At 44.5% G+C, this 15,711-nt stretch overlaps 1 protein-coding gene across 1 annotated transcript in view; it reads left to right on the top strand.

Moving 5' to 3' along the window:
- Window positions 1-15,711, top strand: part of LOC120913799 (carboxyl-terminal PDZ ligand of neuronal nitric oxide synthase protein-like) — a 165,801-nt gene that overhangs the window by 135,603 nt on the left and 14,487 nt on the right. Inside the window, exons 5-8 of the mRNA XM_040324020.1 lie at window positions 58-166; window positions 1,965-2,106; window positions 2,580-2,737; window positions 4,423-4,590. Of these exons, the coding sequence (XP_040179954.1) occupies window positions 58-166; window positions 1,965-2,106; window positions 2,580-2,737; window positions 4,423-4,590 (577 nt within the window). The remainder of the gene's footprint in view (window positions 1-57; window positions 167-1,964; window positions 2,107-2,579; window positions 2,738-4,422; window positions 4,591-15,711) is intronic.

Genomic DNA, 15,711 nt, shown 5'->3' with positions numbered 1-15,711 from the left:
GAAACGCCATTTACAGGATGACAGGCGAGCTGAAAAGTTTTTTATCTCTTTCTGCAGAATATTCTATGTTTCACACGACTCGCAAGATCTAAAGATATTCAGCTATATTGCCCGGGACGGTGCCAGCAACACTTTCAAATGTAACGTCTTCAAATCTAAGAAGAAAGTGAGTACTACTAAGGTGGACCCGAGATTTCTCCTTGTGTGCAGAGGAAACCACCTATCAGATTCATTGGGGGTTATTTACTAAAGGCAAATCCACTTTGCACTACAAGTGCACTTAAAAGTGCATTTGTAAGTGCAGTTGCTGTAGATCACTGTAGATCTGAGGGGAAGCTCTGCTGATTTTATCATCCAATCATGTGCAAGCTAAAATGCAATTTTTTATTTTCCTTGGATGTCCCCCTCAGATCTACAGTGACTGCACTTCCAAGTGCACCTGCAGTGCACTTGTAGTGCAAAGTGGATTTGCCTTTAGTAAATCAACCCCATTGTTTGATTGCTATGAGGCAAAGCAGATTGTTCTTCTTTCAGACATTGATAATAATCAGGGCTGTCTTTAATGTTGATTGGACCCTGTGCAAAAAAATTCTTGGGGGCCATCTCATGCAAGTTTGCTCTCCACCTGCTCTGAGCCATACAATAAATATGAGCTAGACTTAAAATCAGTTTACTGTATCAGATCAGGCAGTGATTGGTTGCCAGAGGTTACAGCATGTCATTACCACTTACTGACTGGTTTCTAGAGGTTACAGCACACATTACGGATCACTGATTAGTTGCTAGAGGTTACAGCACATGATTTCTGCTTGTTGATTGGTTGCTAGAGATTACTGTACAGTAATACTGCTCACTGATTAGTTACTAGAGGTTACAGAACATCATCTCTTCACTGCAGAGGGGCATGATATACATATGAATGTCGCCTGTATTTACATATGAATGCTGATGGCCTCAGCTAATTACATATGAATGATGGTTATTTACATGTAAACACAGGGTCTGTAGGTGAGTCACTGTACACAACAATAGGGCAGAGCTGGGCAGCATTAGTAGCAGCACTTCACAATGAGATATCGGGACACTGCACCGGACTAAAACTTCAAGGGACAAGGGAATTTAAACTGGGATAGTTAGCAAGTATGAGGCAGCTGCGTGGGGCCCCACAACAATGACAGGGCCGATGGCAGCTGCCCCTTTTTCCCTGCCTTAAAGACAGCCCTGATAATAACATTGATATTAACATGATGTATCAGTTGGCACTGTGGGGAAATCTCATTACCAGTAAATGGCTTAAACTGAAAAATGAAACTTTAAAGCGGATCTCCACTCTAAAGTGGAGTCCCGCTGATCGGCACCCTCCCCCCCTCCGGTGTCACATTTGACACCTTTCAGGGGGGAGGGGGGTGCAGATACCTGTCTACAGACAGGTATCTGCACCCACTTCTGGCCCTACGATACGGGCAAAGGACGGGTTTTTTCTCCGCTTCCCGTCCGTCCCCCGTTGTATGCTGGGAACACTCGGCTCCCAGCACACAGCGGGAGCCAATCGGCGGGCGCAGCGCGACTCGCGCATGCGCCGTAGGGAACCGGGCAGTGAAGCCGGAGCGCTTCACTTCCTGGTTCCCTCACCGTGGATGGAGGGGGGAGCAGCAGGGTGACGAGCGATCGGCTCGTCATCTGCTGCGATCACCGCTGGACTCCAGGACAGGTAAGTGTCCTTATATTAAAAGTCAGCAGCTGCAGTATTTGTAGCTGCTGGCTTTTAATATATTTGTTTAGTGGCACATCCGCTTTAAGTAATATTATAGTTTATTTAAAGGACCATTAATCATTTTTAGAAAACTTTAATTTGCTCTTTGTGATTTCCTTTGTCTTAGAGTGCTGTGGCCTGCATAGTGGTTGCTGTGTAATTATTATATTCTCTACAAATGGCATCTCTTGGTCACCCATTTTTTCGGCAGAGCCAGGCAATGCTGATTGTGCGAACAGTTGGACAGGCCTTTGAAGTGTGCCACAAAATGAGCCTCCAGCACGCCCATCAGAATGCAGACGGACAGGCGGACGGTGCCAGTGATAAGTCCCTGGAAGAGGCCAGACTTGAAGGTAGCTGGAGACAAAGGTGCAATAACACATTGCGCTCAGCTGGCAGAACAGCTGACAATTGTATTGTGCGACTCAAATTATCTAAATGACAATCGCATCCGCACTGACTTCAGCCAAACAGAATGACAAATGGCAATACTTGGGCTTATTTTAGGCCTGTTAATATTCCTCAGCCATGCATGTAATCCATAAATTTATATGTAAATGAGCAGAGCTCCCTTTTGTCCTTGTGTAATTGCTCGTTCAGTGTACAGCTTGCTAATCACAGCCGGAAAAGGGAGAGTTAAAGGTAGGTTGGGAGGATCTTGCTGAAGAAGCAGATATTTTGACACCTGATACAGTTATAAATGTTTTATACTTGATGCAAATTCCATGCAAATGAAGCTGCGGGCGGATTAGTATTCCGTGTGTGGTGACAATTTATTAAAGCCTGTTTTTCTTTTAATTTTTATAAACTTTTCAACTTATAATAGGGCGACAGCTGACAGGAGCAGAAAATAAAGATACAGAAGAAGCTGATGGAAGTGTGAACAGAGGCGCCGCAGAGAAAAGAACCTGTGAACGCACTGTGTCTGCGCCAGACCTGGGCCTTGTCAAATGTCTGACAGTGCTAAAAGAACAAAATGGTCAGGTAAGACATGAACAAGAGTGTTCTGGGTACTCGCAGCATACACTGGCCAACCACAGTGAACTTTTTTGACAGTGGTCCACAAAACTGAGTTATAGTTATTATAGGAGCTCTGGCCTGCTGCTGTGTGATCACAATAATTTCAACAATTATTAGTAACATTTAAGAAATTATATTTGATAGTGACATGGAGCTATTAGCGTGTATGATAGGGGACAGAAGGTAGCAGACATAAAAAAATCTCACACCATCCGCAGAATGGCAGTAATAACTTTAATGTTACAGGATAGCTTGAAACCGCCACTCACTATAGTCAATCTTAGTATGGATGTATACATGTGAAATCTTCCGTCAATGCCGTTCATAAGCCCCCGGTGGGTGGGGCGAAACATGGCCTGAGAAATGGCATTGGCTGAGGCTTTCACATGTATACAATAACATATTAGGATCAGCTATGGCGAGTGGCGGTTTCAAGCTAAAATGTTCATTGCTTACTGGGTGAGTTTTTCTTACGCTGGCATTCCTACTATCCTAAGTGCCAATAGGGCTCTACATCTCAGCTGGAGCGGCACCACCAAGTACTTATGAATGTTACAGGAGATACTGAATGCCCGAGCTCAAATGTAAGAAAGAAAGAAAATCGGTGTCCGTTATTTTATATCCCTTTGTTATTTTATTGCACAGTGTAGCATTTAGTTTACAAAAAAATTCACTGTTGTGAAATTAGTATTTTTCCCCATCCAATGCATTTAGCCAAATAAATCCTTTATTTCTCTTGAATTTTTATGTATGTTCACTGAAATGGCTCCTTTTTCCTGTACTTCACAGTAGACATCTCACAGAAGTCACTGTTTTCACCAGTCAGATGGAGCAATACCCGGGAGATAATATTTGTGAACTGACTTCTCATGCAGAACATATAAAAAATTGACAATATACATGAATGCAATTATTTCAGCAGGTCTGAGCCACAAAACATTTGATTAATTGAAAAGAGTGGCAAGTGTTTTGTGAATTGTTACTAGCTTTTATAAGAGCTACCAGCTTTGTAAATATCCAATTATTACAGTGGAGAAATAGGCCACTTCATTTACCACTCGAAAGTTGCTGAATTTATTTATTTTGTAATTTTTCTCAGCATCTATAGCAGTGATTTATGAGAAGCTCTTTCATTTCTGATGGCATTTCCAACCAATAAACCACTCAGGAGTGAACGATCTCTGAATTAAGTTTAAATGTCTTGTAAATTGGTAGGCGGCTCAAATTAACAGTCTGATATTGTCCTGTTGCTGATTGTCCTTGCTGGCCTTTAAAGTTTTATATTTTGGCTTGTGGAGCCCCCTAGTGGAAGACTATCTGCCATGACAGCAAAGAGATTGTTGAACTGTTGGAACGAAAACTGGAGGAAAGATCCAGCAGGCTGAGGATAGAAGGCTCAATTGTCATTTCACTTTTAAGATGTGGGCAGGACTTACCACACCTCAACATGCATGTACACCTACTTGCCTCTGATATTGCTATCCATTACCCTGGATTATTCAGCTTTCTGTCATTTGTGTAACTTCCTCATATAACGTCTGTTTTATTGGACATGATTACAAATTCACTTTTTGCAGCTCTATTTCAGCATTCATTTATATTTCATGATTCTGGAGCATGTACCCAACCCTCGCTGTCTTTGATTACAGGATATTGAAAATTGTTCCACCTACTCCTCGCTGTCCCAGAAATTTCACACCCCGAGCTGTGCCTCTTCTGTCTCCGTCCTCACCCCTCTGGCCTCACAGCACGGCCTACAGCTCCTACAGCACCAGCTTCTCCAACAGCAGCAGCAGACGCAGGTGGCCGTAGCCCAGGTGAGTGCATAGTCTTTTATGTGAGACCAGACCTCCCAGACTGCATTAGCCAGGGCGATGGAGCCAGTTCTGCTCTCAGATGTTTTAGGTGCAGAAAGAACCCTGAAGCCAGGGCCATCTTAATAGTATAAATAATTGATAGATTTATTAGGTTTGTTATTGGACAATTTGTTTATTAGAATTGTTAGAACTGTGCTGCAACTTCCCCGCACCATGTGCATGTAATTTTGGGAGTTAAAACAAGTGGTGAGGAGCGGACATTGCTTCCTCACTGCCTTACAAATGTCTCTAAAAAGAAATTAATTTGTGGATTGTTTTTCAGAGGAGTGGCATCCTTTTTCAGGCTGTATTCACACATAATGCAAAGCTACCAGAATGATTCACAACACTAGCAACTCTGCATAGCAATTCATCACATGGCTCCCTTGTTTTAGTATAAACTTTATTTGAAGTGTAAAAAAAACGTACACTTCATTCACGATAATGTACAGCAGTGAGACATGCTGCATTGCCGTGAGATTTGGCGCATGTGCTGCAATAAAATGCATTTTATGTCATTTACAAAAGCCATTTTTACTGTGAAGCTGTTGAATGATCCAATAAAACTAATTCACGACATACACTGAGCAACTTTTTACTGGCCTACATTTCAGTGCTAGCATCTGTGCCCACGCCCATCAGTTAGGGTGCATTCACACCACGATTTTATCATCCTACTTGTTCTCACGATTTTAGGTTTGAAATCGTACAAATCTGTATGGCAAAACGTTTCCATTCATTAATGTAGGTCCCCAAGTGCATCAGATTTGATCCGCATCAGATTTGATACGATTTAAAATCGCATCAAAAATCGTGTTTGACCACGATTTTTGGTCCTGATTTGAAATCGTATTAAAATCGTGTCCGATTTTCGTATTAAAATCGTGTCCGATTTTTTTTATATTGTGGTCAATCTAAATCGTAATGAATCGGATGACTGATCCGATTACATACGATTTTGTCATATACGATTCTATCCGATTTAACGGTCCGATTATCGGATGTAAAAATCGTGATGTGAACCTAGCCTAAAAGAGGAGGTCCAGCCCCCCACGAAAAATGTTAAGTCAGCAGCCACGGCCCCCGTCTCCCGGAGGTGTAGAACAGTACCAGTCAAAAGCAGGCATCCATTCCCCCCTCACCCCTGAAAGGTTCTAAATGAAGGAAGGGGGGAGAAGACGGATAAGTGGAAATTCCATATTTGAGTTTAACTCCGCTTTAACTATACACAACTCAATATTAATGAATTATTTAGTTCACACAATATAAATTCTTTCATCAGCGTGCTTATATAAATGAGAACTGTTTTCAAGTTACATGATCGCGTTCTATATATTGTACTAGCTAGAAGCACCTACTGTTTAACTTATTATTTTCTTGTTAAATATGTTCCCTCGTCTGAAGCTGAGCTAGCTAGTAGAAGATGTATGACAGCAGCTTTGGGGGTCTGAGACTGGAATTGCTTGTATCCAATCGACCCAAAAGTACAGCGACAGCTGTACCAACATAGCATATAAATGAGCAGATTTGATGGGCTTAGAAGAAAGGGGATTGATGGGGGTTGCTTTCCATGCAGAAGAATATTTAATTGCTTTAATCCTAGCAAGTTTTTTGTGCCAGTAGTTGGCATTTAAATAACTATCTTGCACCACGCAACTTTAGGGGTGCCTCAGGGTGGTATAATTGGCATAAACATGTCTAACATATAATCATAAAGCTCCATATAAGCTGTGAAGCAACCTTGAAGTACATCCGCCCAAATCCAGGCATAGAGTCATGTGAAAAAGTAAGTACAACCCAAGTTCCAAAAAAGTTGGGACGCTGTGTAAAATCTACATAAAAACTGAATTAAATCATTTGTAAATCTCATAAACCCAAAAGTCCTGACCTCCAACCCAGGAGAACACCTTTGGGATGAATTAGAGAAGAGACTGCAGGTCAAACATTCCCATAGACACACTCCTAAACCTTGTGGGCAGCCTTTCCAAAATAGTTGAAGCTGTTATAGCTACAAAGGGTGGGCCAGCTCAATATTGAACCTTATGGACCAAGACTGGGATGCCATTAAAGTTAATGTGCGTGTTAAGGCAGGCATCCCAATACTTTTGGCAATATAGTGTATAACTTTCAAAAATGTATCTCCAAAAGGGGGGGCGCTCGTGAGCAGTGATCCAAGATAGGCGCGTGGTAATCCCGCTCCTCGACCGCTGGTCACATCAACCTTTTTCTCTGCACCCTGTGGAGTCCTTTACACCCACCTTGTCCACCCTCCACCCCCGCACCATCTCCTGCACCGAAGTGGAAAAGAATCGGCACTACACATGCCTTCAGCGCCAAGCCAGCCGACCCGATCCTTCCGCCCCTGCTGTCAGGTGAGACTGACTTATTCTCAGACACTGACAGTATTGCAGAGGCATGTTTACCACCACAGCCTCCCCCACTGTGAGACACTGAACTTATGGGGTGCTTTAAGACCATGCTGCAGACAGTTATCTGCGGCCACCACTAATCTTGCAACTCACCTCACAAAGGAGATCCACAAGCTTGGGAGCCACACAAATGAGGACAAGATGGATGTGGCCATCACAGTCATAAAAAATCATGAGCAAGATAGCCCTATAGTGAACAATAAGTGAGCATTTCATCAGAAAAAGTCCATATATAGATTGTAATCTGACTTAAATTCTGTGCACCTTCACCGATGAATAAAGCTTCATACATACATACATACATACATATATATGAATGAATGAATGAATGAAAAACTTATATAGCGCGGCACATGCGAACTGAATCGCCTCTGGGCGCTTGTTGTTAGTGTCTCATGCCTTTCAGAAAAGCAGGGTTTTGATCTGCCTTCTGAAAGACAGGTGGTTTTGCTCCAACCGAATGCTGGTTGGTAAAGCATTCCAAAGCCTGGGGCCCTGGAAAGCAAACCTTCTTTCTCCTTTGGACTTGTATTTGGTTATAGGAACCTTGACCAGATTTTGGTCGGTGGAACGCAGAATGCGGCTGCAATTGTGCGGTTTGATCTTGTCGCATAGATATCTAGGAGCCTTCCCATGGATGCACTTATGTGTCAGGCAGAGTGCTTTGAATGCAATTCTGTCTTTCACTGGAAGCCAGTGAAGGGATCTCAGTGAAGGTGAGATTGATTCCCAAGATTTTTTCCCAGTCACCAGTCTAGCGGCCGTATTCTGTACGACTTGGAGACGAGCGATTTGGTACTTGGGTAGCCCGAGGTAAAGGGCTTTTGCATAGTCCAGTCTGGAATTCACGATAGATCCCACCACGACTGCTACGTCTTCTTTGGGAATAAATGGAATCAGTCTGCGTAGTAGGCGCATCAAATGGTGCGCCCCGCTGACTACTGACCCTATTTGTGCGTCCATTGTCATGAAGGTGTCAAACGTGACTCCCAGACTTTTGACTTTGGAGCTAGGGGCGATGATTTGTCCCAGGATGGGAGATGGTGTCCAGTTTGTTGTCGGTGATTTCTTCCGACTGGCATCGAAGATAAAGAGTTCTGTTTTAGCACTATTGAGTTTGAGATAACTCTTAGTCATCCAGTTTTCTATTGAAGAGAGACAATTCTCTAAACTTAGATGATGATCCTTTTTGTGGCAGATGCGAAAATACAACTGCGTGTCGTCTGCATAAGAGTGATAAAGTAGTTCATGGCTACTGATCATATCAAAGAGAGGACGAAGATAGATATTAAACAGCACTGGTGATAAGGGGGATCCTTGGGGGACCCCACATGTCACCGTGCGTTTTTCTGACGTGAAGGATCCCAGTTTCACTGTTTGTGATCGGTTTCCTAGAAAAGAGGAGAACCATGGTAAGGCATCTTCTGAGACTCCGGCGACTTCTGTTAGTCGTCTCAGTAGCAATCCATGGTCTACTGTGTCAAAAGCAGCGCTTAGGTCCAGCAGAACCAGGAGAGATGATTCTCCTTCGTCTGCGGCCTCGAGCGCATCGTCCCATATTTTCAGTAAGGCCGTTTCTGTCCCGTGTCCGGGACGGAACCCGGATTGAAATGGATCGAGTAGGTTGTGGGTGTCCAGATGCTGTTGCAGCTGATTTACCACCACTTTCTCCATTATCTTGGACAGAGCATTTAGACTTGTTATGGGACGGCGGTGAGTTGGGTCCATAGGATCCAAATTAGGTTTTTTCAAGATCGGCAGGATTGTGCCCTCTTTCAGCAGGGAAGGCACTATGCCTTCCTTAAATGACTGATTTATAAGCTGCGTGATCGGAGGCGCCAGGATGTCGGCACATTCCTTCAGTAGCTTGGTGGGAATGATGTCATTCGGTGCTGTGCTGTCGCGCAGCAGGCCAATTAATTTTTTTGTTGTATCGATGGAGATGGGTTCCAAAGTGAACTTAGTTGATTGTAGAGGCGTTCGGTCGTTGTTTTGATTGAAGACGGGGCTGAGTGGAGTATTGTTTTGCCGAATACTTACCCGAATTTTCTCAATTTTGTCGATGAAGAAATCCGATAGTTCATTGCAGAACTCTTGGGTGTCTGAAGTGGGGACTTCTAGACATCCAGGATTCATGGTCTGGGTGACCATCCTGAAGAGTTCGCGAGGGCGATTCAGTGCGCTGTTAATCACCCTGGAGAAGTGAAGTTTTTTGGCTTTGAAAATTTCCTTGTGATAGCGCGTAGTTACTGCTTTGTAGATGTTGAGGTGGTCTTCTGACGGACTTCTTTTCCAGGAGGCTTCCGCCCTTCTGCGCTCTTGCTTCAATAGCGACAGTTGGTTATTGAACCAGCTGGACTTATTTTCCCGGCTGCGAAATTTGCGCTTTGGTGCTGCTAAGTCGGCTGACTGTAGCAGAGCTGCATTAATGGCATCCAAAGTATCTGAGGCTGCTAGCTGAGGAGGAATAGCCCCAATTCGGTTTCCCAGGGTAGATCTGAAGAGTTCCGAGTGGAGCTTCCTCAGAGATCTAGCCCAGTGTATTGTCACCGGCTTGGGTACTTTCATGACTAATGGAGTTCTGGGGATTATGAAGCTGATTGCATGGTGGTCTGTCCATGGCAAAGGTTCATTTCCCACAATATTAATTTTCAGATTTTGTCTGAAAATTAGGTCGAGTGTGTGACCTGAAGCATGCGTTGGTCCGCGTATAAGTTGTTGAAGTCCAAATCCTTCCAGGTGGTTGATGCAGGCATCCGCGATGGGATCCTGTGAGGAGTTAGCCCACAAATTGAAATCCCCGAGCAGCAAAAGATGATTACCGCTAAGGGTGTAGGTGGAAATGAACTCCGTTAATGCTGATATCAACTGCGATTTGGGCCCAGGGGGCCTATAGCAGAGGAGAATATGAACGGTCTCCTGAGAATGAGCTTGAAGTTGAAGCGTAAGGGTTTCCATGAAAGGAAGAGGATTTTGAAGGACCGGTTTAGTGATTGCAATATGCGACTTATGAATCACCGCCAGTCCTCCTCCCCTTTGCCCTATTCTATTTTCCGTTAAGATGCGATAGTTTGCTGGCACCAGTTCTCCGAGAATGGTGTTGCAATCGTCTGACAGCCAACTTTCCGTGATAAAGAGGCAGTCTAGATCGTATTGTAGTAAGAAATCATGGATTTCTGATCGGTGTTTAACTGCTGATCTAGTGTTAAGCAAAGCACATGATATGTGCTTGAGCTGTGTTGAATGATTGAAATATTTGATGATCGATCGATGATCGAACCTCAAAAGTTGATCTGATTTTAAGGTTATTGTGGTGGCGGCAGGCAATGTAGTAGCGAATTGTCTCAGACCCCAAATGGTTTCTGCAGAGTAACGCAACTTAACCATTGTTGCCAGTCACCAAGGGCTGGGGTGCGGGCGTAGGGTGAGAGAGGATTCGAGAATCCTAGCTCAAGGGAAAATGGGATTTTATTTTTGGTCCAGAGGAAGGCAAAAAACCCTGGGCAAGCTGGCCAATGTGCTGCGGCAGGGAAAAAATTCCTTCCTGATCCCTAAAGGCGATCGGCTCAAAACCCTGGATCAAAAGACTAACGGCTTGTGGAGGGGAAAAAAGGGGGGGGGGAAGCTGGGTGTCACTGCTGCTGGGTGTACCAAAATAATGGCTGCCAGGCAAAGCACAGGACCCGGCTGGGGGGGGGCTGTCAGCTTGGTAAAAATGCTATTTACCGATAAAGTTGCTGAGCAGGGGGCCTCTGGGGGTGTGGGGGTGAATATCCAGAGCAAACTGTGCTTAGGAATTAAGTGTAAGGAGAAAAAGAGCGGCGCGCCGGTAGGCCGCGGCTGAAGCCGCGGACTTTCCTAAGGTGCGGCGGCCGCGAGAAGGAGCAGGCCGGCGCGGGGGTGAAAGAACACCCAGAAACGCCGGAAATACACCCAGGGGGGGTGATTTGGGACCACCACAAAGTGGGTGGCCGTGCGGGCGATAGATGCCGGCGAGAGGTAGTATGGAAAGCCGCAGTGTGGGGTCTGTGTGACGGCTGCCCTGATAAGGACGGCCGTCAGTGGATCCCCAGGATGTCAGGCCCTGAGAGGCAGGGTCTTACCTGCGGAAGAGAGGAGTCCTCGTGGAGAGCGAGATGCTGGTTCCAGGTTCCAGGGAGCTTGTTTCATGGAGCGTCTAGCCTAGCAGCTGCCTAGCCTCTGACTGCCAGGTCTGGGTGGAAGCAGGCTCGTATGCGGAAGGTCCGAAGCGCCCTACTCCACCGCTGACACTGACTGACTGATCTGACTGTAAGCTCTCACCCACCCAGCTCTCACCCACCCAGTGGGAAGTGAGTGAAATGCCTACTCACCAGACCACCATGACCACTCATTAAAAAGCAGGTCAGTAAGCACAGTAATAAATGAATCAGGAATCTTGTTGCTGTATCGATAATGGCTGGGAATCTCATATGTCTCCACCAATATAGCCCATTAAAAAATAGATAAACAAGGGACCATAGTGTAAAACTATTTAATTACAAAGATAAAAATACAAAACGCCAAGTGACCGCTTACATATGTTGGTGCCTTATCCTGGCACTAAGGAATAGAGCGTGTATCACCAGGCATTGAGTGTTTACAGCTGTTCAGCTTCCGCTAGTGGGTCTGGCATGCGTTCCACCACCGTGGTGTACGAAAACTGGAAGTGATGCGATCGGGATGTGCCACGACATACGTTTCGTTCCTAGAACGTCATCAGGAAGTGTCCCGGTCACTAGGCAGAATGCGTTTTATATCCCCCAAATGCAAGGTGATTGGAGGAGCTGATGCTTGAAAACTGCGCTCCAGCATACCTCGTCCTACCCGTTTCGGACAACCGCTTTTGAACACATTTGTTAACATGCCCCGGATTCCCTGAGCCTTATCTCCACTCTTTACGCATCTTTGAATGGCCGATCAACTTTCATCTCACTCTCCTATGTGTCCCAGTGAGAACAAGAATGAGATACATGTATGACAAGAATTGAGGGCCAAAGTTCCACCTATGCAGTATTCTAAAGATATAGTCCCACAAAATACTATTGCATGCTTTCGGTATATCAAGGGAAAGCAGCATACCCTTTCTCATGCGCCTCTGATCCCTGGAGGTTTAAAGTAACGAGATCAAGTCTAGGTACGTGTATTTGATCCGAAGCCTGGCCGCCTGGTATAAAATATACAAGAAAAAGTCTCCTGCGCTCTGATATTTTGTAGGGAGTGCTATGGGGTGGTGCGGTTCAATTAAAAGTTATCATCTAGAGTCTTGCAGCCCTCCTCAGAATCGTGGGTATTCATGAAACTATAAAAGAGAAGAAAGAGAGCGGAGGGCGCACCAACCTCGTGTGATACTGATAAAAAATATTTATTCCAATAATAAAATCAATGGTTATACTCACAAAATTGGAGTTAAAAACAGGCTTCAAAAGTGAGTACAGCAGATGTCCAGCACCGTCAGTGGAACACGAATAATCGTTTGAACCAATCGGTAGATGTAAAAGCTGACGCGTTTCGGGGGCGTACCCCTTTCCTCAGAGCTAACGTGGTCTGCAGTGCTCCCTCGCCGTGGTGATTATGGGACTATATATACACACACACTCATATGCACAGAAATACACGCCCACATAAGTGGGCAGGCAGGCCTATGTTGATAGGTTCATGTCAGGGTGTAATCCTCCCAGATAGGAGGGGGGCGTAGTAGTCCCACATTTTTATCATATACCAAAGATTCATAAGAGCTTAGAGAGACCACCAGGTCGACCGATTGTTGCAGGAATCGATAGTCTATCGAGCAATTTGGGATGTTATCTAGACTTCTTCTTGCAAAGTCTAGTGACCAATCTACCATCCTTCATCAAGGATTCAGGACACGCCTTGGAAATCCTCACCTCATACAAGTGGGAAAGAGGATACAGGTGGTTATCACTGGATGTGGTTTCTCTGTACACATGTATACAACATGAGTTTGGGCTAAGAGCCATAGAATATTACCTGGCAGAAGCACATCAATTCAACCCACGTCAAGCACAATTTATTCGGGACTGCATTGAGTTCACCCTCACCCACAACTATTTCTCTTTCCTAGATTGCTTTTACAGACAGATAAGAGGTACTGCTATGGGGGCTAGGTTTGCTCCCAGTTACGCAAACCTATTTATGGGGTACTGGGAGTCCAAATACATATGGGCCAATAACCCATTTGCAAAGAACCTGATATTATACTCCCGCTACATAGATGACATCCTAATTATATGGAATGGCAGCGACAAAGAGTTGGATGGTTTCCTGACACATTGTGATAACAACCCGTTCGGAATTTCATTCACATATGTAGTGGACCAAGAGTCACTGATATTTCTAGACCTAGAGCTAAGGGCAGAAGAGAACGGTAAGATACTCTCTAAGACCCATTTTAAACCAAGCGCAGGAAATTCATATCTACACGCCTCAAGTCAGCACCATCCAAGATGGATCAAAAATGTACCATTCGGACAGTTCTGTCGTCTTAAACGAACTTGCACTCAAAAGGAAGATTACGAAGCACAAAGCATCATTCTAAGAGAAAAATTCAGGGAAAAAGGGTACGGTGAATCACATATTGAGGAAGCATTCCAAAAATATTTCCAGCTCTATGAGAAAGATGGGACAACAGGTGAAAAAACCGTAAAATACATGGAGAACGAAACCCAGACAGTACGGTTTTGCACTAGATATAATAACAGAGCCCCAACTATTCAAAAAATCTTCAAAAGAAACTGGAAAATCCTGGTAGCTGATCCATTTCTAAAGACCTGTATCCCTCCCCATCCCAATTTGGTATTCAGAAGACCTAAGGATCTAAGAAGTATGGTTGCCCCAAGTAGGGTGAAGAAAAAGAAAAACATCAACATCAACAAAAACAAAGGATTGGAAAGTCCCTGGACCACAATCTTTGATCAAAAAGGAAGCTACAAATGTGGTGTAAACTCCTGTGGCAATTGCACACATATGCAACAAAGGAAAAAAGATGTCATCGGGGTGGATGGAAGATGCCACATGATTAAACAGTTCATCAATTGCGGAATTGCCTTTGTGATATACGGCATTATATGCCCATGTGGCCTACTATATGTGGGACGTACATCACGTCAATTAAGAACTAGGATGAACGAGCACAGGAGTAGTATTCTAACTAAAAAAGACAAAGGCTCTATACCAAAACACTTTAAAGAAGCCCATGGTAGTGAAGTGGAGGGCCTAAAAGTGTTTGGCATAGAAGCCATCCAAAACGGTTTGGACAGTGGGAAGAAATACCAGATCCTCTGTAAAAGAGAGGCCTACTGGATCTTCACCCTGGGCAGTATGGTCCCGAATGGGTTAAATGAAGAGATCGAACTGCACACTGTGACATGAGTATCTGTACACCATTGTGATAATAACGAAAGAGGTCGACCTGATTCAAGTCCACCTATTATCACACTACATCCTTCCTGCCTTTTTTGTCCCCCTCCCCCATCACTAGGGCTTCTTCCCCCTTTCGTTTCTGATGCATATGATTATACATCATAAACTTAATTTAACATTAATATATTAGTATGAGTAGATAGATACATTAAGTTATATAACACCATAGTATGTAAAATAATTTCAATTATAGTAGCTATAGATACAAAATAGCAAACACCATGTTGGGCACTAATGTAACATCATTGAGGGATTTTTGTCACTATTTATTTGTATGTTGCATCTTGTTAATATGTAGATGTCTCGATGGTCTGCAGTCCCCCCTATGTTAGCCACTTTGTGAGATGTGGGTGTCTATACATGGGCACAGTTATGCACATCACTATTGATACAGTGCTATAACTGTATTTCCCTTTGCACGCAGCCCCATCCAATTTTCTGTGGAGTTAGGCTAAAAGCACTCACCTGGAAAATTAATGTGTTTTTAATGTTACTTTTCCACCCTCCAACCACTAGAGGGTGGACATCGAGGTAATTTCCCTTCAGGATCTCACTATCATGGAGTTTAAGTGTCCTTTGCACCCTCCACCACTAGAGGGCAGACATTGAGGTCCATCTTCCATGGTAAAATGCTACCATAGAGTCGCAGTGACGTCACAGTCCCTGTACTGCAGAGCTTGGAGCAGTTAGTCTCCGCTCTGCGCATAGGGAGACGATTCACCGACACAGTGCGCGGCGCGCGGTACATCGCGATTGCGGCGCGCGCAGTACGGCACGCGCGCCGCGAACAGTACGGCGCGCGCGCGCATCAATTGCTGGAACGCACTGCTGTCCTATATGGCTGGCGTGCGTTCCAGCAGACTCACGTGGAGCATGTACATTGATCCAGTGGAGATAAGCACAAAGGGACAGTCAGGTAAGTCCCTATCGTTCCTCCACACAGGGGTAAAGCATATGAGCACTCCTTCCTCCACACACTCGGCCTGTAATTTAGTAACTAACTAAACAAATAAATATGCACTGTTAGCTAAAGATGGGAGTCAGTATACATTTGCAATGACAGTTCCAAAAAACACAATATATACTGTATTACTGCTCTGAGACCACCCTCATTTAAGGGACTGGTACTCTGAGGATATAGAGGTGTGGTCCTTGAAAAAACGCCCCCCTCCTACCTGGGAGGATTACACCC

The sequence above is a fragment of the Rana temporaria genome, chromosome 9, assembly GCF_905171775.1.
Source record: "Rana temporaria chromosome 9, aRanTem1.1, whole genome shotgun sequence".
NCBI lineage: Eukaryota > Metazoa > Chordata > Amphibia > Anura > Ranidae > Rana > Rana temporaria.
Note: the sequence above shows the minus strand (reverse complement) of the source record. Positions and strands in the feature narration are given on the sequence as shown.